The following is a 27,261-nucleotide window of genomic DNA, read 5'->3' as shown; positions in this document are numbered from 1 at the left end:
CAAGAACACGACACATGACGTAATGAAAGCCTTTAAATTCTATGCTAATACAAGGAGCAGCGCTACCAACAAAGTAACTCGTCGCTGAATGAAACCGTAATGTACACATTGTGTATACAAAAGCTGTCCGAATTTGAAAATTCAAAACAATTTCCAGCAATTTCTCCATGGACGGCTGTAGCCGCTGTTGCCTTGAATTTCTCTGAGTGTACAAAATTGCATTTCTGTCAAGTTGTCAACTCTTTTTTTGACATCTCTCTGGCTGTATGCCTCTCTCCTAAAATTTTGCTGTCATGCCTGATATCGATTGTCTGTGATTTTCTTGTGATTCTAGAAGTGAATGAAAGTTTTCTTCTCGGAAAAATTGCGTCTTGACACAACCGCATACAATGTAAAAGTAAACTAAAATGGAAAATGTGAATTGACTGCATGATCGTTGATTGTCGCTGTAAAAAATAAATTCGGATTTCTAACAAAAAAAACATAAACAAAAGCAACATTGAACGATTAGACACTGTGTTGAAAATGACGTTTGTGAAAGATCCTTGCGGTATAATTTGTGTGTTTGTAACGTATCTGTCCATCTTTTATGCAGGTTAATTATCAAATTTTCATATTTTCATTGAAATCACAATTAAATCGACTTCTATCAATTAAAGATTATGTCGTCACGCGTTGGATCATCATGTCTACCATGCAAAACAGGTAACCCAGCAAAAATTCAACAAAATTTGATTGGTCGACTTTGAAAAGCATTTTCACTCGATTCACAGTATCTGGGGACCCATACATGTCGTTACATTCAATACTGTGGTGTTTATGCTGACCATGGCCCATTTGAAGGCGGTTTTATCGGATCCGGGTAAGGTTCCATTACCGCAAATCCGCTTGGACTTCTCCGATTTACATTCGATGGAAACTAGTAAAAAAACGGATATGGAACGCGAGGAATGGACTGTAAGTTTCCAGTTGGATTGAGGCAGGAGTCACATCCCTTTCTCATTATTCCAAGTGCGAATCCAAATAAATTTCAAATTGACCACAGGTCTGCACCAGATGTGAAACATATCGACCACCGAGAGCTCACCATTGCCGTATTTGTAAGCGATGCATTCGCAAACTGGATCACCATTGTACGACAACACATCCAACGTAATGAACGAATAATTTTGCCTGCACGATAATCGTTTCAGGTCCCTGGATCAACAACTGTGTCGGCGAGCGCAACCAAAAGTATTTCCTGCAATTTCTAGTCTACGTTGGCATACTGGCTATATATTCGGTGGCGCTAGTGGTCGGCTCATGGATATATCCGTGCGATACGTGCTCTCCCGATTTACCGGAATCACAGACAAGAATGTAAAGTTGGCCAAATCTGTCTTAATTAAGTGTGAATCGGTTTATTCTAACGTTTCGAGTAGTGTAGGGGGTCTAGCGAACAGTTTTTGTGTTAGACGACGTTTTCAGATGGATTTGCTGATCGAATTCCGACTGTGTCTGAATTTCTTATCGACCATCGATCTGAGGCGATGTTGACATTAATTGTTCGTTAAATGTCTCCATTGCAAGGCATAAATCCCAGAGAAAAGTGTCAACTGAATTTGAAACGAAAGAATTAGCAAACCGGTGCCCACCCAGTGTAACCTTCCAAACTTCTAAAATTTTTATCTTCTCCTTCAATTCCCCTACAGGCTTCACAGTGTACTCCTTCTATTGGAATCGGGTCTATTCGGATTATTTGTCATTGCCATAATGGTCGATCAAATGCATGCCATACTGTACGATGAAACTGCAATCGAGGCATTACAACTGAAAGGATATCGACATCAGTACCGGCCGAAATTAATGTTGCTAAAAGATGTGTGTGGCGCACAGCCAGCCTTATGGTTACTACCATGTTCCAGTATCGGTAACAAGAAATACGACTATGACATGCCTCTGCTGACCCATGATGTTTAGACACGTGTTTTTTCTCTTCTTCGTTGGATCGGAATGCAGGTTTTGTTTACAGGCTGTAAATATTTTTGTTGTTAATTTATTTCTTTAAGACTTTTTGAGTTGTTCGCTTTGGTTATACATGCTAGCTTTAATATACTATTATGAGTAATTCCTTAACAGTTTTGTAGGCGAATTTCCAACGATATCATCGTTACTATTACAAAATTATATTTATACAACAAGCACCACACCACAAATATCTTGCTAATATTTTTCACGAAAAAAATCATTTATTTTTTCACACAAAACATCCACATTAAGCAGAACAATTTACGTGCTTGTGATGCGGAGATTTTTGGCTCCTCTATAGACCTCTATAGACATGAGGTCAAACCAGGTATTCTCTATCAGCTCGAACACAATCTTAAAAGTTTCGTAGAGCATTTTGAGCTTGTCATTACTTAGAAACTTATTGTTTTTATGTCATTTGACTGTATGTATTGACCATAACTTCCATCATTCGTACATGCCATTAGCGAAAATAAGCCAGAAGAAGACAAAAATGACGTCCGAAAAACTCCGATAACAAACTTTCAACGTATCACCACGACCACATAACTTTAAAATCTTTTACTTCTTTTGTTTAACGTTTGGTGTTTCATGCGGAATCACTTAGTTCATTATTTCTATCTTTGAATTAAAACCTGATTCGACCTGTCCAACCTGACCCGATCAGGTTATTTGATTTTTATTTTCAATTTTACATCGGAAAAAATGTCAATTTTGACTCAGGTGCCTGAACTTTTAAACTCAGGTTCAGGTCAGGTCAAATCTGACTTGTTCCGACTGTAATTTTCAATATCCTTGCATATTGTCATAGAAAAGAATTTTTACAGCAAGAACTGGTCGTTTGGTTACGAGCGGAAGATATTTGTAAATTTCGTTGACAAAGAATTCAAAAAAAAAATTCTCTGAGGTTTTTCGAGGATTTTTTACTGATTCTCGAGATGGATTTTCAAATGATATTTTCAACTTTCAAGGATTTTCTTCTTTTTATTTGATTTTGTGAATTTTCTTGAGGACTTTCTACGAATTTGAGGTTTTTTGGAGTATTTTCTAAGCACTTTCTATGAATATTTGCCCCTCCTTCAGAGATATCATGTTAAGTCTTTCAATGTTACAGTTGTAGGTACCAACATAGTTTAACGCATGGCGGGCTAAACAAAAGTTTGCTTGATTGACCAAATCAGATCCTTTCTAACAATAAGACCCTCACCTGGAAGAAATGTCATTTAGCATTTAGAAAAATGTCAGGATTTGACTCATTCCAAGTTAACGTCTTAAACGAACTATAAAATGGTCACTGTTATAGCACTGTTGCTCTGCTCCAAGCACTAACAATCCTAAGTCAAGCGTCCTCCAATTTTCCATCCATGTGAACGTGTACAACTGCACGTATCATGTGTTTTAACTCCACCTTGACTCTGTCGTAACGTGAGAGACGCAGCGATACTAGCAACCTACAAATATTTTCTATGTCAATGCTAGGAGTAGTGCTATGTCACTGTCTGCTATCATATAACAGTATTTTACATGACTAAGGACAAAAGGCGAAAAGTAGAGTTTTTGTGTGAATTTTGTTGATCCGAGGCGTAGCCGAGGTCAATAAACACACGAAAACGAGACTTTTAATTTGTATCCCGAGTTATGAAGTGGATTTTACATGCTCAAGGCGTCGGAAGTAGTGCTTGAAACATGAAAAGTACGGTTTTCGACAAATGTAGCATGTAGAAAGTGGTTTCTCGCATTATGTTACGACTATAAAGAACAAGATTGGCACACTTCATGACATCGGTTAGTGTTGGAAAGACCATTTCAGCATTGTTGTCGAAAAGATCTACATTTTCGATGATGGTACACGAAATTGGTTTCGTAAGCAAATTACGAAAATATTTTTATGATACACATACACACACATACACATACACACACATATAAACACAATATAAATGGAACTTAAAAACTTAAGCTAATCCGCTAAAGATAAACTACAAAGTAAATTAATCAAAATGTGATTTTACCCTTACCAATTGATTTGAATGAACTCGGTCAGAATTTTTTTTTTGTTTAATAAGAATATAGTATATGTGACATAACAATGGATGGATATTTATTATTTCATAGTAACATTATAATATACATGTAGTGTAAACATCTTGAAAAGAAAAATAATTTAATAAAAAAAATAGAAACTTTATACAATGAGACAATTAAAAAAACATATTTTTAATATAAAAACAAAAAGAAGAAGCTAAATGAATCAAAATAATCTAATAAAACTATTTGATGACATAAAGAATAATTAAAACAATCCGCAACATTTTGAGAGGGCTGTCCAACAACAACAACAACAAATATAAAAAAATATTTCGATTCTGAACGTAACATATCAACCATATACAAGCACTAAATTCACAAATAAATTTCAGGTGATCAATCAAAGCCAGTGAGACAGCGTAATATGAATATATTTCGTCGAAATTTTGTATTACTCAACTTTAATTCAGATTCCATAAATCAAATTCCAGCACCATAATAATCTAATATTTGCGCTTAATGTTTGTAATCAAAACTTAAAATTTTGTTGTGGCTGCACCCTAAATCCAGTGGTGAATATGAATAGATAGAAAGACGTTGAGATAAAACTTCGGACATAGTTTCTCGGCAATTTGATTGCTTTGTAGTGTAAGCATGAAGCTAATTTCTTTTGGAAATCGCCTAACGAAACTGGACGCTTTTTCCAGTGAACTTTTTTAAATGAGTTTTAAATGTAAAAAATTCCTCGATGGGGGGCTAGTGGAAGATGATCGAAAACATGAACTTTTCTTATGGAAATATCTACATGTTAGACGAAATGAGGAAATATAGCTTCTAGACCCTACTAACAACATCTAAAAAAATCCTCTTGAAGATGCGTCCATTCTCGTTTGGCTGTTTTTCAAAAGAATCTATTGAAATAATGACATTGATCCCAGACGTTCGGTACTAACTGAGTTTTTTAACGAGTCCTGGCTCCTGGTATACTAGTACAGTGTCAGTTTTTAATAGAATATGAACGCGTAAATGAACAGTCAAACTGTAGATTTCGCTGATCGGAGTACATTTACCAGGAATTCTACTTTTGGGGACAACACATCTGGTAAGGTCATAGCAGTGAGCTTATATTAGGAAGGACCGTATCATACATATATGAGACATATGGGACAGCACAGAAGATGCTAATATACACGGTGGTGCCGATATTGGGGAATAAAATTCGAAATTTCATTTTCTTGGGTGACTTGTTGCACTCGCTACGCTCATGCTACAAACAACACCATCGAACTGAAATTTCGAATTTTTTCTTTGTGTTATCAAATTCATTATCGCAAAATTTAGGACTACCTTGATAATGCGGTTTGCGGAAATTTTCAATACGGCCATACCACAACCACACTAACACTGGACTATGAGTGTTTATCTAATTATAAGGTAGCACTGGCTTAAGTGTATCAAGTCAGTTTAAATGTTTTGATAAGAGAGCTTAAATCTGTTAAGTGTTGCAGCAATGAAAACCAAAATTATTTAATTAGTTTCTCTGTTACCCATTTTATCGTTCTTAGACTTTACTCTGATGTTCTTTATTGCTTTTATATTTTAATCAATGTGTTTCTAAAACAAAAATTAAAAGAATAAAATGGTGTGTAAGTGCGCGATAAGTGAATCAGAATAATTTAATTCAAATGGGAATGAGAAACGTGAGTAAGCATTTTCAAATCGTAGATTTCGATTGTTTTTCATCGAGGAGAATTATTCTGAATACTCATATCACCTATATTTGATGGTTCCGCTGGTTCCTTACGGATGATGAGTTATGATAGTTTACGTGTGGAACATAGGGAATAAATAATATGTTTGAAAAGCTAAAGTTTTAAAATGGAGCTAAGTTTAATGGTGACTCGAAATAGACTTTTTCACTAACTTCAACTTTTAAGAGAAAACATTTTTTTTAACAAATCTCTGAACATTTCAAATTGCCGATGTTTTAACTGTAGCATAGAATTATTATCATGTTTCCATTTTTGAAATAAAATAATTTTGTACCAAAAATAAATTATTTAAAAAAAAAGATTCCAGAGTTTTTTAGTGCCATCATCGATCACAGACGAGGTTCAAGATCAGGCACGTAAACAACCTGCCCGATTAAGATATTTACACGCTTCATGATACGAAAACAGACGAAATCACGCGCCGAAAGTTATCGGACACCATAGTTATTTAGTTCTCTCTGAGCAGACCATGTAAACAGGTCTAGGGATATAGATGATGTTTTACTCGCATGCAACCTGTTTTGAATTGATGTATACGAAGGCGGAGCTAACTCTCTCACTTTCTTTTGCTCTTTTTGTTTTTTCTGTTTTTCGTAAGCGTGTAAAATTGTGTTCATCATATGGAGAGAACACACTCAATCACAGTATACGTGTGAATTCGTATCCCACGAGATCTATCGTTTTTTATTATTGATTTTTGAAAATTTTAAGTGTACATGAGACATTGTTTTACAAATCAAAAATTTCTGTAAGTTTTTCATTTGTAGGGTGTGTTCCAAGAATGCTTGCTGCATTCCCACGTTGTATGGCTAATGAAATTCTATTGCATTGGAATTTCTTAGCTCGTATATCACCCGATTCTTCTATTAGCATTTTTCCGATTGTGTCAACGAAAGACTTTGTTTCTTTGCACCAAGGTCCTAGGGTTTCGACGGCCAAGCCAACGAAAATAAAATTTGCAGCCTTAATTTTTGTGTAGTGACTGTGCTTCCGGCTACATGCTAGTTCCGCCGCCGAGCCAGCTTTTTTCATTGAGGAATTTAAATATGTTGGCGCCAATGTGTCTACGCAGGTAACATCCCAGACCAAACGTTTTCCCTTTGACCAGGGAGATAGAGTTGTTCCATCTGGCCGTTTTCCGTCATCTCGTGATAGACCGATCGGTTCAAGAGTAGAACTACGATGTGCTGACGTTAGAGCTCGGTGATATGTGTGATTGAGGTCTAAGTGACGAGGCCATGTGCCCTTTGCGTTTGGGCAACTAAGTCCATGAGTACCGCTTTCGTCGACCATCGATCCGCAGATGCATTTGTGTTTAGTGAAATGGTTGATACCGAGACGAAGAGCCACACAGATTTGAAAATCTTGATTACTTAAAGTTGTTCCGATGTTGTTTGATGGAATGACCTGCAGCCAACCTCCAGATTCTGGCTCTTGAAGCGCTTTAAAACGGGCAATGTCTTTTGAAGATTGTAAAAGAATTTCATCGGAAACAATTCTTTCTAAATTAATTCTGTCCCATTCTTTCTGCATTGATCGATTTGATGGCATATTCTCGTTTATAGTGTTCCATTGTTCCAAAGATTCATTCCATAAGTGTAAAGTACTTTCGCAGTCCGTGTTTGATAATATGAGAGACGCGAGGTTACTTGTACCATGTAATGAACTTAGAAAAGCTGGAAGTGCTATATCGGATATTCTTCGGATACCCAGACCACCCATCGATATCGGTAATATAGTCTGAATCCATTTATGTTCGTCGATCGTAATGTTAATAATGGTTTCCAAGCATGTCCTCCGCTCCATACAAAGTTTGACATTCGACCATACCTTGTGTCGACGTCCATTGAAAAAAATTAACTAAGCTTAAGTGAGGTTACCGTGACTTGAAGATGATTGGTGGTTATGACTTTCCTCAACGCACTTATTCAAGAAAAAGTGTTTTACAGTTGTGTGACAAACTCACAAGTTTCAGTACCCTATTTAGAGCAATGAAAGTATACTCTATAGGAATGGTCTAATGTCAAAATTTGTATGAAGCGGAGGAAATAGCGATTTCATATAAAGAAACTCACCTCTCAATGATTTTAATTGAAAAAGGTGAGTTTGTTTTTATGAAATCGGCATGTCCTCCGGTTTGTATGAACTGACCATACCTGGTTTGTACATTCATTGATTTTTTTTAGCGTGGGTGCCATTTCCATACAAAATAAAGGAACATTAAAACAGTGAATACAAATCTGTTCCTCTGCCTATTCTTGGAGTGCGTTGACTGTCCCCATTTATACTCACACGTTGATGGAAATATTGATTGATTGATGCATTGAAAATGTCAAATATACGTATTAGAGGGTTGACGGAGAGCAAATACTCATTGATGAGACATAAGGTATAACTAGTTTTTTTTATACGATACGATTTGGCATCGAAACATCCTCAATCCACTGAACATTCTCATAAGAGGAATTTTGAGGGTTTTCTTGCTTCAGAAAACGCTTGATTAGTCAAAAGTGGTCAGAAATTCCTTTCCATGTAACAGTGTATAGGTCTGTTGGAAGGCAAGGCACTGCTCCTAGCATGAACACTAAATTGACAAGTGTCACATTTGGGGTTGCTTGGAATCTCGCGCCGTGTCATTCACAATAATTTACATTTTGACACATTTTGTATAAGGAATATGTCACTTTGTGAATTATTGTGAATTACGCGGCGCGAGATTCCTTAACACCACATTTGGAGGCTTAGGATTGTTTGTATTATAGTTCATATAACGAACACAAGTAATTGTACAAAAGAAACGCAGTGCATACTGTGATCTCATCAGCCTCCGAATATGTTTTATGTTCATGCTAGAAGCAGTGCTGTGTCGAATGCCATACGAATTGTCAAATTACTGTCAAATGTCATCCATGTAATGCACCGATTCGTCCGGCCCACCCTATAATAATATTTACAAAACGCGTATCAGCTGTTTTTGTATTTTGTATGATGTCACTGGAACTGAACCAACCAAACAAAGATATTTCAAAGAGAGATGGGAGGGGATTGACGTTTTGCCCGTTTTGCACATCGATATATACATTTTTCAATATTCTTGTATGTCACCATTGTTGTTTTCTTTTATTCTACTGAAGACGTATCAAAAACAAACAGCAAAATTCTTTATCTAGCTGTCGTATTGGTTTTGTGTGCAATTTTGTGGTTAGCTATAAAATATCCACAATCATTTGCCAATATAGATCGAATCAGCAGCTTGTATGCCAATGTTATCAGGAAGATGGATAGCGTATTTGAAGCGTACCTAGGCCAGGATGCTGGAATTTTATCGGAGCCAGATGATATACCCAAAACTAATGATCCCGTTTGGATATTGGGCAAGCAATACAATGCAATTCAAGGTACGTTGACAGCATCGTGAACAGCAGCGAATTTCAATTTTTCAAAATTTTTCTTTTCTGGTCAGAATTGGAAACGATAAGACGAGATGTCCAGTCAAGACTCTGGTGCACATACCGACGTGGCTTCGTTCCTATTGGCAGTCCTCAATTAACTTCCGATAGGGGCTGGGGTTGTGTTAGTGAACCGATTTTTCACTGTTATTCGTCTATCGATTAATGTCAAGGGTCAATCACGTTACAGATGTTGCGTTGTGGTCAAATGGTGTTAGCACAATCGCTTATTGATTTGCACTTGGGAAGAGATTGGTTCTGGACGCCAACGACACGGGATCCGACTTATTTGAAAATTGTTAATCGATTTGAGGACGGCCGCAAGAGTCCGTTTTCGATTCATCAGATTACGTTGATGGGTGACTCGGAGAATAAAAAAGTTGGCGAATGGTTTGGACCAAATACAGTATGCCAGGTCTTAAGGTAACTTTTCAGGTTAAAATAGTCGAAGACTGTTGATTATATAAGGATCGGAATAAGGTCGACCTGAAACCTGTAGCTCAGATTATCTGAATCGGATTAGAACTGAGTCTGAAATGAAAATTTTTACCTGAACTGAATATGTCTGAAATCTGATAATTAGTGAAAGTTCAGGTAAATCGGATCAGATTTCAGGTTTACCTGGAATTTTTTCAGGTATGCCAAGACCTGATCTGTACCTAGACCTGATCTGATTTACCTGAACTTTTACTAATTTTTAGATTTCAGGTAAATTCGTGTAAATCATCTGAAAATTAGTAAAAGTTCAGGTAAATCAGGTTAGGTCTGAGGTTTGCCTGAACTATTACCAATTTTCAGATTTCATGTAAATTCAGGTTAGGTCAGTTCAGATTCAAATATTATCAGGACGATCTGAAATTCAGGTTCAGATCAAGAGGTATCTGACCTGTTCCGATTGTTGAAGTTGTGTTGTGTTTGTGGGAGATGGAAACCTATCGCAGCTCCTTATTTCCTACATCAATTTGTGCGTTGTCCTTCCAGAAAACTAGTCAAATACGATGATTGGTGTTCAATAGTGGTACATGTCGCAATGGATAACGTTGTGGTCACTGATGAAATAAGTAAGAATCGATCTACGGGTCTTATTGCGGCCGCAGAAAAAAATTGAAAAAATCTTTAAATTTTTTCGTTTTAGTTAATCTCTGCCAAGACAATCAAGACTCGTGGAAACCGCTCCTTCTGATAGTCCCTCTGCGGTTGGGTCTAAGCGACATAAATCCCATATACATTGACGCACTGAAAAAGTGCTTCGAATTACCGGGTACAGTTGGAATGATCGGCGGGAGACCGAATCGGGCATTATATTTCATTGGATATGTGGGAGACGAAGCTCTCTATTTGGGTACGTTATCGACCAGTTTAAAATGCATTTTGAGTTAAACATATGTCTCGGTTGGAAATCGGGTTGATCTCGACGTTATTATTGCTTTACAGACCCTCATACGACACAAAGAAGTGGATCGATCGGAGACAAATCTACTGAAACGGAAGTGGAAATGGACGAAACGTTTCATCAAAAATACGCTGCTCGGATCAATTTCAAAGACATAGACCCTTCGCTGGCTGTGGTAATTTTGTTTGTCGCCGATTTTCCTAATAGGCTGTTAACATGTTGTGCATATTCATGTAGTGTTTCCTATGCAAAACAAAAGACGAATTCACCCAATTGACGAAACGTTTTCAAAGTGACGTTGCCGACACTGCCATTCAACCTCTATTTGAAGTAACAAAGACTGGCCAGGCACCATGGTTGTCGCGAGCAGCGAATGAACAAAGCTCGGCTGCTGGATGTACAGAAGAAGGTAAAACAAAACATTCATTCGAGTTGATGCAAGCGGTTCAAGCGGTTTATTGAAATGCATTTTCTTCTGTCCATTTCGATTTAGACTTCGATCAACTTACAAATAATGGTGAATCTGATGATGAGTTTGAATTTATCACATAACATGATGTGTAGAGTGTATGTAACAATGTTCTGATGGAAGTCTTTCCCGTTGTCTACTTATGTTTACGTGTGTTGAACGGAGTTTCGTTGCTTTTTTTAAGAAAAAATTGTTTCGACAAAAATGTGAAGAACAACCAATTTATCAGTTTCGTTTAATAAATCATTTTGACGCACACAAGCACATTATTGATTCGGGTGGAGAGGGTCTTCTTATCGACCAGAAACAAATGAATACAAAAAAAAAACGCGCCGCCACATTCAACATTTTATTAAAAATTTCTACGAACTCAAAATTAGTGTTCGAAACGGAAAACAATGTCGGCTATGGGCACACCCATCTTCGGTTGCAAATAATTTAATCCCTGTTGGTCGTTAAAGCTAATTGAAGCAGAGGCAAAATTTTAATGGATGACAAATCAGCCAAAACAGCTTCAATGTTCTCCAGAGTTTCGACCTGCATTAGACTTTCTTTGCGAAAGCTCAGTATCACAATTGCGAGTAGCGGGATTATCTCCAAACTGTCGAAGCCTAGAATCTAGAAAGATCAACGTCGTTATACTCGCAAGGTTGACCACAACAAGTTTCTTTTTGTCGTTACCAAATCCCATAATATCAGCAGTTCGTCCGGTGGTAGATGGCCGCTGAAAGCTCTCATCAGCCATTTGAAAACGATTCGTATCCTAAATGTTGATAAAACTGATTACCCGTTTAACATCACAAGCAAGTTTTTACCGGTCTTATACTTACGGTTGAATCTGAATTTCGCGGAAATGGGACCACAGTTCTGGCTCATGAGTTTGGAGTAATTTTTCGAACAACAAACACAAGCTGACGATACCCTACAACGAAAATGGACAATGGACTGTTAAGTGCAAGGATTCTGGTCGAATGGAATGCATTCTTTCTTGGGGTAAATAACGATTTTATCTTCCTCCACAGTAGCATCAACGAACGTGAAGTTTAACTATACCTTCGCCGTCGCCATCATAGTCTAGGTTGTTAATCAAAATTACCAGGAAGACAATGAAGAAGCGACGACTAAAGGTCTAATGAACTGAGAATTTGGATTGTCGGTTTTGACATAAGCCTAAAATTAGACTACAGGTTTGTTCACTATCTTGTAATCGTACCTCTCACTCACACGTACTGTACATCGGATCTCCCCTCTCACTCCCATTCATACAACTATACGATTACGAGATATGGAGAAGTCCCTGTTACTCGTATGTTTTGACGTTATCTAACAGTTTTGGTGTAGATAGCCTTACAGGAAAGGCCTATTTTCGTGAAATTTATTCTTGAATATTTTTGAAAATGCTTGAAATTCAAACGAGTATTTTCAAGAAATTAAATTCTTGAAAATTCCTGAAATTTTTGAAAAATTCTCGGAATTCCTTAAATTTCCGAAAATTTTCGATAATTCCCAAAATTCTTGAAAAGACTCGAAATTCTCGATAAAAAATCCTGAAATATGTCCTGGTTACAGAGAACGGTATCATTACGAAATAAGAGTGTCTGAAGCTTTAATAAACGGTTGGAATATGTTATGGCAAATATGGTTAATGTGGTCATTTGTAGCAAAACTTATGTTAAAATAATCGAAGTAAAAGATTATTTGTCAAGTAAAAGGTCATGCTAGGCAACAGAAGAAGTAAAAGATTTAATGATTACTCTTGTCGTTTCTAAAAGGGATGACTTGTTTTACAATCTCTTTGCTATTGCAGAGTATCATAGAACCATTACTTGATAAGAGAATATGAACTTGAAGATAAACGAAAAGACTTAAAAGAAAAAGAAAAACGAAAAAGCATAAAAATAGAATGATCATACCTGTGGATGAGTGTTGATTGTAGTTAGTCGATGACAGTATCGAATATAAAAAGCTCGAAATGTGAAATAAAGTTTAACAGGTGAATCAAAAATGTAACAAAATGGTGCGGCTGTTGAAAAGAAATGAAAATTTATTTTTAATTGGATGAAAATAAATGAATTTCGTTAGAAGAATGGCCAAATTAATCAGTGCGCAAGTCAAACTAAATTATTGTTTTTAATGAGCATAGTTACCGAACATGCATATCCCGTGAAATGGAACCACTGACGGAGGTCCGTCATATTGTTTTGTTTTACTGTTGTTAACCACGTCTTGGTTAATAATTTGGTGAATTTCCGTATCCCGAGAGAAGCAGAGCATTACCTAAATAAATCAATAACGAAAAAACTACTGTAATCATCTGTTATTGACAACGACTACATAAATAAGAGTCAACCACAGTATCGTTATCTCCATTATACTGGGCATTTGTACATAAGAACGGATGAAGTAGAGGGTTTTTTTAACCTGTCGCATATACAGTAAAATGAATGTTAAACAAATTGAAGTTGAAGTACAAAATTAAAACCGATTAAAAGTGTTTTCATCGTTGGAAGTAATAGACCCAATAATAATACTAGACATTATGCTTGCTGTATGTAACAGGTTAGTCAGACGAGTACTTTTGATGTTTCTTGGATATTATTAATCAGCGGCTCTGCAGAAAATTTCGATTTTAAATAGCACTATTCGGTGCATCAGGAGCCAGGACACCTACGCGACAGAGTGGGTACTGGAGAACTTATTGGCAATCGGTCGATGTTGTAATTCCAATCGTATCGGTACGAAAAATCAGTACCATGGATGTGAGAGAAGACTCGACCAAGTTTAAAAATAACAATTTTCGGAAGGGTACTCCGTAGTCTTGGTGCCCTGACTTCCCGTGAAAATTTTCCAAACTTAATCTGAATTCATTGTGTAAATTGACAGACTTTCACCAAGTTTTATTATACACAAAGAGAGGAGTACGATAGTTACCTGGTAGAGTACATCTTCGAAAACAAAATATTGATCATCGTTGGTGGCTGTTAATTGAACATCTTTAAAAATCAACTTGTCCACTATTAGGTCAGTATTCAGCACAGACAACTTCAGTTTGTCCCAATGATCCTGATCCTGTACAAAATAATCAATTTACAGTTGAATATCTCATTTTTAACACATATTCAATTTGTATGGGTAGTTACGTATTGTTCAACATGACTTCCGAGAACATATGACCAAAACGCCCCTCGATACTGAGTTGGTGTCTGTCCTCGTTTCAACAGATGTTGGCACAGCGGTGCGTGTCTTTTTTGCAATACTTTCTGGCATTGTACCGACCAGTTCGTTGTTTTCTCATTTCGAATAAGATCGAGAAAATGCATTCGCAAATCGTAGATTTTCTTTACTGGTAGGCCAATGTGAGAGAATTCCCACTTCGGGTGGAGACTGTTTTAAAGGGCAAAGACGATTAGAAGGTCACACGATATATGTCACCGAACTCACTCATCTTCTTGTCTTTGTGGCCCCTTTAGCGACAGCAACACTTCCAACAAATCTTTCGGTGCGTAAACGGGTCTGTAGTTCGATAAATCTAACAACGAGCGAAAGTTTTCAATTTCCTTATCTCAGACATGCATCACAACACCCACGGTACCTATTTGATAGTTACTCAATTCACTCCATTTGTTCAATAGTTCCTCCTTATCAACACTTATTCTCGGTTGACCTTGTAATGTAACTTGCATTTCATTGCACATGTTGCACAGTGATTTTCGTACTCGGCGTTCCCATTGAATGCCAGCCCGTCTCAAATAGTTCAGGTGATCTGACTGTAACATAAAAGTTTCAGAGCAACAGAAAGTGGTAACGAGAAGCGTCGTATAGCTATACCGATAGTCCTGTTGATTTGTACTCATTCTTTAAAGTGCTTCGAATCAAGTGATAAACAATGTTTCGGATATCTGAAGGAGCAAATTCAAATTAATTCTGTTTTATCTCATGCGCATATTATATACCAGTATCGAGGCCGTTCGCCAATATCGCCACCTGCAGCGTACTTTTTATATTGTCTTTGTTTACATCCGGTGAGCAGACCAATTTCTAATTAAATATTTTCCAAGCTCAAAATCAATTTTGTTGAACTGAATTCGTTAACATTGTTTACTTGCACTGTTTTGTAGAGTTGACCGTACAATTTCATATTTTTGATTTCATTGGAAATTTTGATGGCTGTATGATGAATGCTTGCATCTTTCAGTTCTTCCATTCGCTCCTGTCCAAAAAGAATGGCAAGAAAATTTACGGATTTTAAAGTTAGGGCCAAAATGTTTAACTTTCAACGAATTTGGATTATAGATCAAACAACATGCCGTTACCATGAAGTTAATCAAACAGTCTTGTGAATGAGTTTGCTACGTTCAGTTTATGCACCCGTTCATAGTGTCTCGGTTGTTTATGTAAAAAGTGTTTTGTAAGTGAAGGGAAGGTATGCGATTTATTTAAATCAATTATTTTAGGTTAACCTTTTACAGATGGCTGCACATTGGTTATCGACGACAAAAATAAGTGGGTCGGAAATAAATACAGCGAACTGAACTTTCTGCTTTAATTGACTTTGTATAGGAATGTGATTGTTACAACAAATGAAGTAAAAGATTCGATAATTAGATACGGCTATTTCAACCTCTTCCGTGCAGACCGTTATCTGTTGTTCTATGGTTTCTCTCTAAGATCCGTAGATTGTAAGTCGCTCAAAACTTGAGGCCGTTTGTAGCCCGTGATAAGAAAAACATTTGTTTCGTTTGTGTGGTAACATCGTATTGGCTACTGTTGGTAAATTTCGATTGAGTCAAAGCTTTGATTGAGTCAAGGTTCTGAAACAACAGGTTAAGGTACTTCCGACACAGGAAAATTTGGATGCCACCGCCTTCGTGATCAACTTAGTTTATGACGTTGTATGACGAATTCAACTTGACAAAAAAAACGTTGTTTTTAACCTGTTACAGACGGCAAGCATATAACCAATATTATTATCGGGTCTATTACTTACATGGATCAAAGTATGATTAATCTGTTGATTTCAAATCTAGTACTTCAATTTTTTAATATGCATTTTACCATATAAGTAACCATATTACCCAGAGCTTGTCATTATTTTTGTCGTCGTTATCGATAACAGATGATTAGCCGTAGGTGACAGGTTAAGTTGACTTTTCACACAGCATGTTTAACCAATTTGATGTCACCCACCTTCGTGAGTGGCTTAACCTGTAATGTCAAACTTTTCACATTTCACTTTCTTGAATATTTTTGACAAAAATGCTTCACCTAGTGGGGTGGAATTTTTGAGACAAGCCAATGATATTTTAGAAATAAGAAATGGAATATCTGGAATTTAGTGGAATTTTTGGAATTAAATGGAAACTTTAGAATTAAGCGGAATTTTTGGAATTTAATGGAAATATTGGAATTTCAAGTGGCAATTAAATTGAATATTTAGCGTTGTTCTTGTTGCTTTGACGAATACTTGGTTGACCTTGACTTCTCTTCAATTCGAACTGAAATTGTTGTGGAAGATTTTTCACCTCCTTGCCGCCTGAGTCATATTAACCTTTTAAAAAAATCTGTTACTTTGTTAACAGGATCACCTACTATTCAATGTAAAAACTTTTACTTCAATTCATCTCTTTCGGCTTCATAAGAAAACACTATACAGAACTCGTTGTTTTCGTCAATGAAAGTAAATAGATAGGTATGGCCAAACGTTCAAATTTGTTCTAGCCGGAGCACATACGGATTTGCATGGCGCTACCTCAAACGAACTCATTTCTAGTGCAAATTTCCACTAGAAATGAGTTCGTTTGAGGTGGCGCCATGCAAATCCGTATGTGCTCCGACTTGTATGGACTGGCCATACCTACTTATCTACTTTCATTGGTTTTCGTAGCTGTCGATAAAAGATGACGAGACATACTGTTATTGCTAATATAACTATCATGGTAGTATTTTCGCTAATTTGAATAAAAAATGTTTTTGTTCCATTTTTCGAAAAAGTTTTTTATGCAAATTACGGCAGAAATTTGCAATGACTGACGTAGCAATACAAGTAACCGTGCACATACCACATTAGTCTCGATCTCTTAAAATACTTTTGTTCAACAATCGTTGTTGCAGACTCGATTGCTCCTAATGTTTTAAAAGCCTTTCTACCATTTCGAGTTTAGTGTTCTGTCCATTATATCTAACCTCGTATGCCTACGAATGAATATGTCAGATCAGTAGATTGATCTGGTACGCCGTTTTTACAATTAGGGTACTAGACCTGACCACATTCCATATTCGCCGCCTCTTTCAAGGGCATGCAATATTATATTCAACCATTCATTTAAAGAAAAAAATGATTGACATGTGCCGGACATAACGAGTTAAGTATATTGTTTGTGTAATAATATTTTGTAATAATACTCTGAAAAAGCTATCACACTCTGAATATTTTTATCAGCGCTGAGATAATCATAATATACACTCACGATGTGGTAAAGATCGGTAACGATCTACAGAGTGGTAGGGTACTTGGTGAAGAATTATATACACAAACATCTGCATATATAGATAGATACTTACACTCTCCTTCAACGGCTTACACATGATAAATACAAAATTTAAAAAAAACGTGAGTAGTGGGACGCTTGTAAACATAACTCTCTCTTTAACGATATGCTTTTTTCTTGAAAGATTCGAACAGTAAAAAAATTGCCAGTTCATTTATGTTTGAAGACTTTGTTATACAGTACGCGAAAATTATCTGATTGAGTCATGTCGCGGTTACTTTTACTTGCATTTTGATAAGTTTTCAAACTGCATCGTTTGTCTGTAATAACAAATTTCCGATTGTAACGATCAATTTGCTCTAGCTGTTTTGAAATCATTAAAGACAAGAAATAAACAAGTTTTTTAGTTGAAGGTATAGTGTTGAATGTAAGCGTAAAAAAGAGCCACACTTGTAGGAACAAAAAATTTACTCCGATTGAAAGTGAAAATTAATTTTTAAAATTTTAATGATCTTGAGTGAACATTAAATGTGGATTTTACATTTAAAAGTGATATGTTCGAAAGATGTGGAAAATCGGTTTTTGTCGATTATGTTTCTTAATTGCAATCGTTGTAACTAAGACAGGTAAGGCAATGCAATCTATGGTCGATGACATCGTCTTTACGGCCCGTTCAAAACCTTGAATTTAATCGAACATTTTCATTGAGAGTCAGTCACCACATAATTCAAATTTTTTATTTTATTTTCGAATAATATTTACATGGACGTAGTTCAGTTATTAGTTAAACCTGTAATTTAATATATTGTGAGCTTCTGGCCATTCGATAAATCGTTAATTCTCGATTAAACTAATGAAAGTTCAAATGAACCCAATCAGAGTTAGATGGAAAATTCTTATAAATTGAGTTCACAGTACATTTCCATCGATTTTCATTCGAAAGTGCACAAAGACCTTGCTCGTATTTCGAGAACATTTTTAATTTGATCACTGCAGTATTTTCTGAAGAATACCAATCACTATCAGCAACGCACTGTCCAGATTCGGTCGTAGACAGTGTGTTGCTATCAGTCAAAAATTATTAACTCTATTACTTCCTTTGATGTAAGTGTTGCCCACACAACACAATGGCTAAATGTTTACTCAATGGACGGAAGTTGGAATTTACTATTTTCAGTTGTGTGAACACAACGTTTTTCATGTGTGAGTGGTGTGATTAACCGTTGTTCGGTGAAACGAAAACATCAGTCGAACTTTTGAAAACAAAAACAAAGTGATAGGTCGGTAGAGGAAATGTCTATTTTCTACCCTCGGTGGTGAAATAGTACATTGCTTACTAATGGTGCAAATGGTGGAAATGGTACTTCTCGCGTAAAATTTACCGCTCCGAGTCGAAGCCGAGAAGAAGCCATTTCCATCATTTGTCTCATTGCCGAATAAGGCATTTCACTCGAAAGCGTGAGTTAAAGTGCTAAAATTAAATTTCGTCCAAGGCTGTAAACACTGCGGAGGTCACGTAGATTGCCATTCTGGTAGATACGCAGGAACACACCACTTCTGATGACTTTAAATTTAAAAAAAATAACTATTTAATCGCGACGAAGAGAATCATCACGGTTGTTTGAAATCCTCTATTTTATCGTCTAGTGTGGTGTCACACAGACCTCCCCAAAGTTTACAGTCTTGATTTCGTCAAGACATTCTGAGTGAAGAAAATAAGATTAATCACACCACACACCTTAATTTAATAAGATACAAAAAATCTTTTACTTCATTTGTTTTAACATAACATTTGCTATAAAAGAACATAGTCCTGCCTGAGCTCATCATTATATTGTCATTGTCGTTAACAGATGAAATATCCGTATATTTTTGATACCTTCGAGTGCACTTAACGTCAACTAGAATTGAATTGAAAAGGTGGGTCATCGGTGCAGCATAATTTTTTTGTTGCCCTAGGCGTTCTTTGTAAAACCCGGCTCACTACATCCACCGAATGGTGAAGATGCGTTACATGTAAAATGTAAATCAAAAAAGTAAAACAATAATAAAGAACCTGAAATTTAACATTTTACTTTCCATCTGCCGCTAGTAAAGCATATAAGAGAAATTGTTTTATGTTTTTGTTACATCATGCATTACGATTTAATAACTTAAAAACAGCGTAATCTTTATTATATTGCAAACTACACCGCGAAACCAGACATTTATTTAAATTTTTTGTTTTCGTTTATTTTGTACAGTGATATATGCATTGTCTGTACATAATACGACGACATCATTCACGACACGTCACACGTCATTCATATCTATATGATAATAGATTTTTTTCATATTTTTTTTAAAATATGAAATGATACAATTTACTTTTTCAACGCATATAATTATCGGTTGTGAAAGTCTTCATGGATCTTTGGTTTTTTCCATATATTTTTGGAGAATGTCGGGGTGATTCGACCGGTAAAGTGGGTCAATTTGATATCTTATTTATATGGCTGAAGGAAGAAGGTATTAATTTGTATATTTAGGCAACTAACTTGAAATCGATTTTTTTACCGATATAAAGACACATGAAGAGTCAGATCATTGAGGACGATGAAAATTAAGTACAGACATAAGTTATGCAGCATTATGCGATTATATAATGAAAAGCCAATTATACCAATTTTTGAACATTCAATAAATAATTGTATCAAATGACCTGGTTTCTCAAGCACACGGCGGCTGATAGATTAAAATAAAAAAAAATAAAATTTGTCCGGCTGGCCGTAGTAGACCTCTGAAATTTGGACCAGTGGTAATAGTTGCACCCTGATTCAAAAACGATTGACAAACCTTGAAAATGTACCACCCACCACACGCTTGCGAACAGTAGCAACAACAACCAAGGGGTCGAAATTTTAGAATTCTACTATTAACTGCACTATTTTTAGACTTCTACACTAGCATGGACCTATACTAGAAAAGATTCTGATTGAATGAAACGAATCACGTTTAAACAAAAACTAATTAATATTCGTGACGCTGACGACTACACAAAAAGATCAAGTTCAAGACCAAACACTCTTTTTTTAAATGTATTGAAGAACTATTGAATCGTATCAATTCAGAGAAACTTTTCATAATTTAAATTTTGTTTACATTCGCCGGTAATTCATAGACAATACATAAAAGAGAATTTTGTCAAGATTTTAAAGGTATGGCTTTAATGCGTGTGTATGGGCTTAGAACAACATTTTTGTTTAAATCTATAGCAGAAAATCAATTCAAAATTACTTAAGATTATGTAGTTAATTGGGAACACACACAAAAATTGAGTGCTTTTGCATGTTTTCATTCGAATTAAATTTTTTAAAATTGTTATATTGCCCTTAATTTTGAATGCCTACGGTTGCCATCGATAGCAGCAAAGACGGTATAAAATGTATTCACTGCATTCTGCATTTGTGATTAGGTAAAGTTTGCCATAACAACTTGAATAGTTAAATGCAGAAACGGAACATGTCACATTAGCGAATTATAATTAAATGACATTTCATTTTCCATAAAAAAAACTTCTATATTGATCTAGTCAGCCCATTCGACTAACATTAATTAAAATTCATTTATCTGATAATTCACTAATGTTCTGTTTCTTCATTTAATTATCCACTTAGTCTTGTGGATTATATAACCACAAGGTGTGGTTATGGATAAATATAAAAACAAGGTTCGAACCAATAGAAAGAAACCTAAAAAAAACAAAAAAAAAAACAAAAATGAAACACCAGAAAATATAAAAGGTTCGATTGAAATGTGCGTTTATCCATATCCACCCTGTATGACTCTTATAAGAAATATTGATTAAGAGCATACCAAAAGTAATTACACGAAGACGTGGCTATTGTTTCATTTTGCTTTATATGCAGTGGATCTGACTTCCACTTGATTCGTTGGGTGCAAAAGGCTCATTTAAGGCAACTAAAGTAGGTGTTGTTAAGATACAAACAAAAACCGAGTCAGTCTCTCATTAAAAACAAATGCGTGGACCCTCTACTTGGAGATACACAATTAAAGCGTACTGAACAATTTTGAAAGAAAGTGTCATTAGCATTAAACAAATCTGCTAAACCGTGCGTCTGAATGGCATTACCTCTCCAACTATATCGACCTTGGGTTTTACAACCTGCCTGTTGGGGCATCTGTTTATATAAGAACATATTAGGCAGTGCTAATGGCTAATGAGATAGACGTCTGCTGTAATAGGTCGAAATTTTGGGAAATTTTCAGTATAATGACCTACATAATCGAATAAAAACTCGAAGATTTTTATTTTGAAGGACTAGATTTTGATCGATTGAAGGAGCGGTATAAAATAGACAGTACATTTTAGAGGCATGCTATAGAACAATTATTTGCTTAGAATGAGGAGCTGCATCGATAAAAATAGAAAAACACAAAAGAAACATTCCGATCATGGCTCATTTGTTAGATCATCAGGTAAAGATGATGGGTTCGGGACCCGCTCTTTCGAAATTTTTCATTTCAAATTATGCGACCACTAGCACACCACATTTTAACAATTGCACTCCTATGTACCCACTATAATGGTACGTTATTGAAGCGTATAACAACCTAAAAGTGCCAAGTTATATGATGGATAAATCAAATGCAACAGCATTTCTGTTTATATTGTGAAGCAATCGTAAATTAATAAAAAAAATGTTGAAAAAATTGGAAGAGTCAATTAGTCTGAGCGAATTCCAATTCACATAGATTATGCAAGCTTTTCAAGTATATTCCGAAAAGAGTTTATGGAACCATCGGAATTTCCGAATCGGATATTCGAAGAAAGTGTAGTCACAATAGACTTAAATTTTACAAAGTGTTGTTAGATTATAAGTCCAAAAACTTACACGTTATGCAACCGTTAATCTATGATCATCTCACAAGGACAACCTAAATTTTTCAAACTCGTTTTGTTATTCAAACGCACTTTTAATGATACATTTGCGTTCCGTCGTTCATTGATTATGACTGTTGTATTTGTTATTTCGTTTTTAATTACTTCTTTCTTGCAAGCTCTGCAGTTACTCAAGCATACAAAGTCAAAGCGAATATATACGTTATGAAGTAGATATATGTCGGGGACTTTCATTGAGTATATTAATTTGTACTTAACTGCATCATGTAATCTCAAAATTATTGTTGTGGCACAATGAATTAACTGAAATATTCCAACAATTCGTTAGTCAAATGCAGCACCAAATTAATTTTTTTTAGAACAATAGGAAAATGAGAACATTGTGTCATAGCACTTGTCCTAGCATTAACAAAGAAAATATATGTCGACGAGGGCCATGCTGTCGTGTGAGTTAAAACACACAACATAAGCAGCAAGTGTACTGTACACTCATACATGTATCAATATTTTGAGGCTTTGTGACGACTGCCACACGATTGTTAATGCTAGGAGCAGTGCTATGACCTTTGTACCAAACCCGTACAATCACCACGAAGTGATTACGAATAAAATTGATTTTAAATGTCGTCATTTCAGATTCCCAAAAGGCTGCTGATGCTGATAATGATGTCTTCAACTCCAAGTCATGCCTTTCGAAGCCAATACGCTGTCCTCATCCGCAAATTCAGTTCTATCTGTACACAAGACGAACGCAAAAAAATCCCGAACTCTTAGATGTGCTCGATCCGGAGGCATTTTATTACACCCATTTCAACAGAGCTCATCCAACGAAAATTGTCATTCATGGATTCGGTGGTGGCCGAAATTTCTCGCCTAGTCCAGATATTCGTGAGGCATATTTCAAACGTGGCGATTACAATATCATTATCGTTGACTACAGCACAGCGGTTAAGGAACCGTGCCTGAGCCAAATGGAATGGGCGCCTAGATTTGGCGGTTTGTGTATATCACAACTACTCAAATACATTGGTCGACATCCGAGGGGAGTGCGACCGGATGACGTACACTTCATTGGGTAATTTTGAACTGGTAAAACAATTTCTGAATTTACTTACTGGTATAATAATGAAGGTACAGCGTTGGAGCACACATAGCTGGATTAGCGGCTAATTTCTTAACACCCGAAGAAGGAAAGATTGGAAGAATAACGGGTCTCGATCCAACAATATTTTTTTACGCTGGCTCTAATAACACCCGAGACTTAGATAAAACTGACGCACATTTCGTCGATATCATCCACACCGGTGCTGGTATATTGGGTCAGTGGAGTCCAAGTGGTCATGCCGACTTTTATGTTAACGGTGGAACTTCTCAGCCGGGCTGTTCTAGCAGTACAATATTCCGTTAGTATTTCGCCTCTTCTCTGCTAGTGAATTTACTGAAAAGTGTCGGTTGGTTTTAGAAACTCTTGCCTGCGATCACACAAAAGTTACGCCATATTTTATTGAATCGATCAATAGTCCGAAAGGATTTTATGCTGGACCATGTACGAATCTGCTCTCATACCTAATTGGATGGTGTGAACCGAAAGACTCCGAATACGTGTTGATGGGTGAAGACCTTAATCACAAGTAAGTTGGTTTCGTTTGTTTTTTTGTGTGTTAAATTTGCGGTTTGGTAACATTTTTGATATTACATTTTAAAGTGCACGAGGAGTTTACTACGTTACCACAAATGCCAAGCCGCCATATGCGAGAGGTTATCCATCAAAAAATAAATCTCAAACACGTAGCGCAACAGAATACGACAGTGTAAAGAAAAAATGAAATGTAGAAATGATTTTGCCAAATATATTTTGTAGAAAAAATGTCACAACTTTGGCTGTTAGTGGCTTCGTTTTCTAATGCCAGAGAACAGAAGTAGTTAGCTGTGGTCAACTTTAAAATGGAATAAAGGGAGAAATGAAATTCGTGTCATCGAAATCTTTTCCATTCAAAACCAAAACCTGGAAATGGCTGAAAACTTTATCGTCGAAAAGCCTTATGAAGACGAAGTACTGGACTGTCCCTTCCCAGATGTAATTTCGTTGCGAATTCTTTTTGAATAATTCAATTAAGAGCTCGTTTCACGTTACAAGAGTAGACATTATCACATATAGTGAATCGATCAATACCCTCTCTAGCAACCAAACTTCGTTTTGACGTAGTCAAAATACCACCTTATTTTGACAAATGTGACACTGACTTTTTCTTGTAATAGAGTTGCCGTGCCGCGCTCTTTTTTAAAGCAATATTGACGTCACACGAAAAAGATAAACTTCAAACTTTATTTCATTTTTGCACACCAAAATAACGGAACAACACACCAAAAAACACGTCACAATCACAAATTATTCATTTTCGAACACCGAAATGGTTAATCAAGACGTCAACACAAAAAATTAAATCGCTGCTCATACTTCATTTAATTTATTTTTAAAAGTGTAAAATTTTCTATGACAGAATACACTGTAAAGTTTTACCACCTTAATTTTCCTAGTTTGATTGCTAGAGAGGGTATTGTGAATCGATACATTTGATGCTATCTTAGACTGGAAATGTTTTGTTCTGGCAATTTCGTTTTTGTGCGCTAGAAGTCGTAGAACTGGCTATTTTTTGGGAAAACATTTTCTTTTCTTTTTTTTTGAATTTTCTCATTATTTCCCAAGCTTTCTTCAAACCTTTTTCCAAATTTTCCTAAAAAAAAATTCTTTGGAAAATTAAGGAAAATATGGGAAAATCTAGGAAAATTTGAGAAAAGGAAAATGTTTTCCCAAAAATATTACCTGAAAACTAGAGTTTATCTCAGTTTACATTATGATGGATTCAAGTTGCTATCGGAGTGAAGATATTGGTACAATGCAATCATTTAAAGATGTCATAAAAATCATTTTTTTAAATTCTTAGAGCAACAACATGACTAAATTGCAGTGGTCCCACTAAAATTTTCGTGTCCTCCCGCAGGACATGTAGGACATTTTTTTGAGATTTATTAAAGAAAATAACAGACATTCCAACTATGGTTCAAAGTAGTTATTTATGCCACTACAAACTTTAGATGCCTCTGTGGCATAAAATGTTGTATTTGCCTCAATGCAAAGTACTTTATTATGCTCACGATGTGTATTATGACAAACGGCCTATTTTAAATTCTAAAATATCAACTAGATAGGCCCTTTAATAAAGTACTTTGCACCTTGATTGCATAAATAACTATTTTTCTATTTACGATTTCTGTTTTTTTTTCAATTTTTCGATTTTCGTCTTCGTTTGCTGGATTGCAGCTGTTAGAACTGCATATGCCTTTATCAATTCACTTGTTTCCACGGTTCCGTTGGAATTTGCACACGGCAGAGTAAAGTAAACCAGGGAGGAGCGCTTGATTTGAATAAGGACCTGAATAATCTATTAAGTATAGTTTCCACTTAAAAAGAGCACTCCGCTTAGCCGTTTACATGGCAGTTGTAAAATAGAACAAAGAAACTGTCACGTGAACGGAGTAAAAAATTGAAATAAATTCAATTTCCACTCCGTTTGCGTGACAGTTCTTTTGTTCTAAAAGACTGTCATATAGACGGAGGCTAAACGGAGTGCTTTAAGTGTCTTATTTTTATGTCAGTGTTCATTTGAGTTCATTTTTATACAGTGTATTAGGTCGCTTATTTGCTTGCTTATTTGACGTTTTAAAAATGAACCACTACTGCCTGGTTTATTTTACTCTGCCGTGAATTTACAACTTTGCTCAAATATTTGTTAATGTCACGGCAGAGTAAAATAAACCAGGCAGGAGTGGTTCATTTTCGAAACGTCAAATAAGGGATTTACTCTGTATGAAAATGAACACTGACATAAATTGAAAAATTTTATTCGCAAAAAATGTAGGGCCACTAGATTAATCAGGTCCCTAGTCAAATCAGCGCTCCTGCCTGGTTAACGTTACTCTGTCGTGTCACTGTCGATCAACAATTCTTCCGCCACATTTAACGTTGCCAATTCCTGACCAATCGATCTATCGATTTCCCTTATATTGTCTTCCTTCGCTTTTTTGTCCTTACGTTCACGATCAGCTCTTTTCAGCTGAGAATTTTTGAAGATCTAAATACACCTGATATGCATCAATACCATCCTTGACTGGCTGTTGTTCCTTGTATCGACTCTTTATTTTGCAGAAGGTTTGTGCTGAATGCTGCATTTGCGTGGCTCAAACAAAAACACGCTTTTGCCAGTCGCGAAATAACTGGATATTTAAAATGTCCAAGAATATCTTTCATCTCTGATAATCTAAGCCAATAATCATATCAAGTTAGGTCGAAAATTATTTTAATTTACTTCTAGAGCTCAAAGTCCGCTTGATTGTTACTTAATTAAAGTCCTTGAAGTGCCCTACGTAGGACAGTAGGACAAGTAGGACGAATTTCGAAAAAGTAGGACAAAGTAGGAAAGTAGGACACTGTGGGAGCACTGAAATTGGAACTAAAAGGCTAGTAGTTGTGTCTATAAACTACTAACAATTTTCTGATTTGCATCAGGTATACAATGTACCTACTGTATAAAATTATGACTTGTAATAGAAAAAATAATAATCGAAAACAAGGTCGGGAGATTGATAATGCGAGACCTTCACAATAATTGGTTCTTAAATTGAAGTGGTACCGGAGACAGTGGTCAGTTTGGACGTTATTTATGACTTTTTAATGAGCAATGCATCGAATTC

General features: G+C 36.0%; 4 protein-coding genes and 2 long non-coding RNA genes across 6 annotated transcripts in view; 4 read left to right on the top strand and 2 right to left on the bottom strand.

Moving 5' to 3' along the window:
- Positions 1-260: 260 nt before the first annotated feature.
- LOC119085439 (palmitoyltransferase ZDHHC3) lies at positions 261-2,947 on the top strand. The gene is made up of 6 exons (XM_037195857.1): positions 261-595; positions 660-705; positions 774-957; positions 1,046-1,133; positions 1,194-1,359; positions 1,692-2,947. Exons 1-6 carry the CDS (start codon positions 526-528, stop codon positions 1,957-1,959), a joined length of 822 nt encoding a protein of 273 aa, XP_037051752.1. The 5' UTR covers positions 261-525; the 3' UTR covers positions 1,960-2,947.
- A 3,541-nt stretch (positions 2,948-6,488) lies between these two features.
- Positions 6,489-24,760, bottom strand: LOC119085464. The gene is made up of 3 exons (XR_005089302.1): positions 24,750-24,760; positions 9,936-9,940; positions 6,489-6,670 (listed from the first exon to the last, which is right to left on the bottom strand). It is a non-coding gene; the product is annotated as an uncharacterized LOC119085464 (long non-coding RNA).
- On the top strand, positions 8,835-11,379 carry LOC119085422 (cysteine protease ATG4B). The gene is made up of 8 exons (XM_037195837.1): positions 8,835-9,205; positions 9,271-9,380; positions 9,447-9,679; positions 10,238-10,317; positions 10,392-10,598; positions 10,691-10,824; positions 10,887-11,058; positions 11,143-11,379. Exons 1-8 carry the CDS (start codon positions 9,085-9,087, stop codon positions 11,199-11,201), a joined length of 1,116 nt encoding a protein of 371 aa, XP_037051732.1. The 5' UTR covers positions 8,835-9,084; the 3' UTR covers positions 11,202-11,379.
- LOC119085404 (TBC1 domain family member 19) lies at positions 11,454-15,504 on the bottom strand. The gene is made up of 12 exons (XM_037195810.1): positions 15,221-15,504; positions 15,072-15,156; positions 14,947-15,017; positions 14,711-14,885; positions 14,560-14,647; positions 14,259-14,502; positions 14,050-14,187; positions 13,266-13,395; positions 13,032-13,141; positions 11,949-12,040; positions 11,800-11,881; positions 11,454-11,736 (listed from the first exon to the last, which is right to left on the bottom strand). The coding sequence occupies exons 1-12, from the start codon at positions 15,320-15,322 to the stop codon at positions 11,557-11,559; spliced, it is 1,497 nt and encodes a 498-aa protein (XP_037051705.1). The 5' UTR covers positions 15,323-15,504; the 3' UTR covers positions 11,454-11,556.
- The window catches only part of LOC119085463, a 26,249-nt gene continuing 16,059 nt past the window's right edge, over positions 17,072-27,261 (top strand). Inside the window, exons 1-2 of the long non-coding RNA XR_005089301.1 lie at positions 17,072-17,084; positions 27,206-27,211. This is a non-coding gene — a long non-coding RNA (uncharacterized LOC119085463). The remainder of the gene's footprint in view (positions 17,085-27,205; positions 27,212-27,261) is intronic.
- LOC119085426 (phospholipase A1 member A) lies at positions 17,816-24,384 on the top strand. Its single transcript, XM_037195840.1, has 5 exons — positions 17,816-18,232; positions 23,146-23,584; positions 23,641-23,912; positions 23,972-24,140; positions 24,215-24,384. The coding sequence occupies exons 1-5, from the start codon at positions 18,172-18,174 to the stop codon at positions 24,333-24,335; spliced, it is 1,062 nt and encodes a 353-aa protein (XP_037051735.1). The 5' UTR covers positions 17,816-18,171; the 3' UTR covers positions 24,336-24,384.

The sequence above is a fragment of the Bradysia coprophila genome, unplaced genomic scaffold (genome assembly GCF_014529535.1).
Source record: "Bradysia coprophila strain Holo2 unplaced genomic scaffold, BU_Bcop_v1 contig_94, whole genome shotgun sequence".
NCBI lineage: Eukaryota > Metazoa > Arthropoda > Insecta > Diptera > Sciaridae > Bradysia > Bradysia coprophila.
The sequence above is the reverse complement of the archived record's forward strand: the minus strand, read 5'-3'. Positions and strand labels throughout refer to the sequence as shown.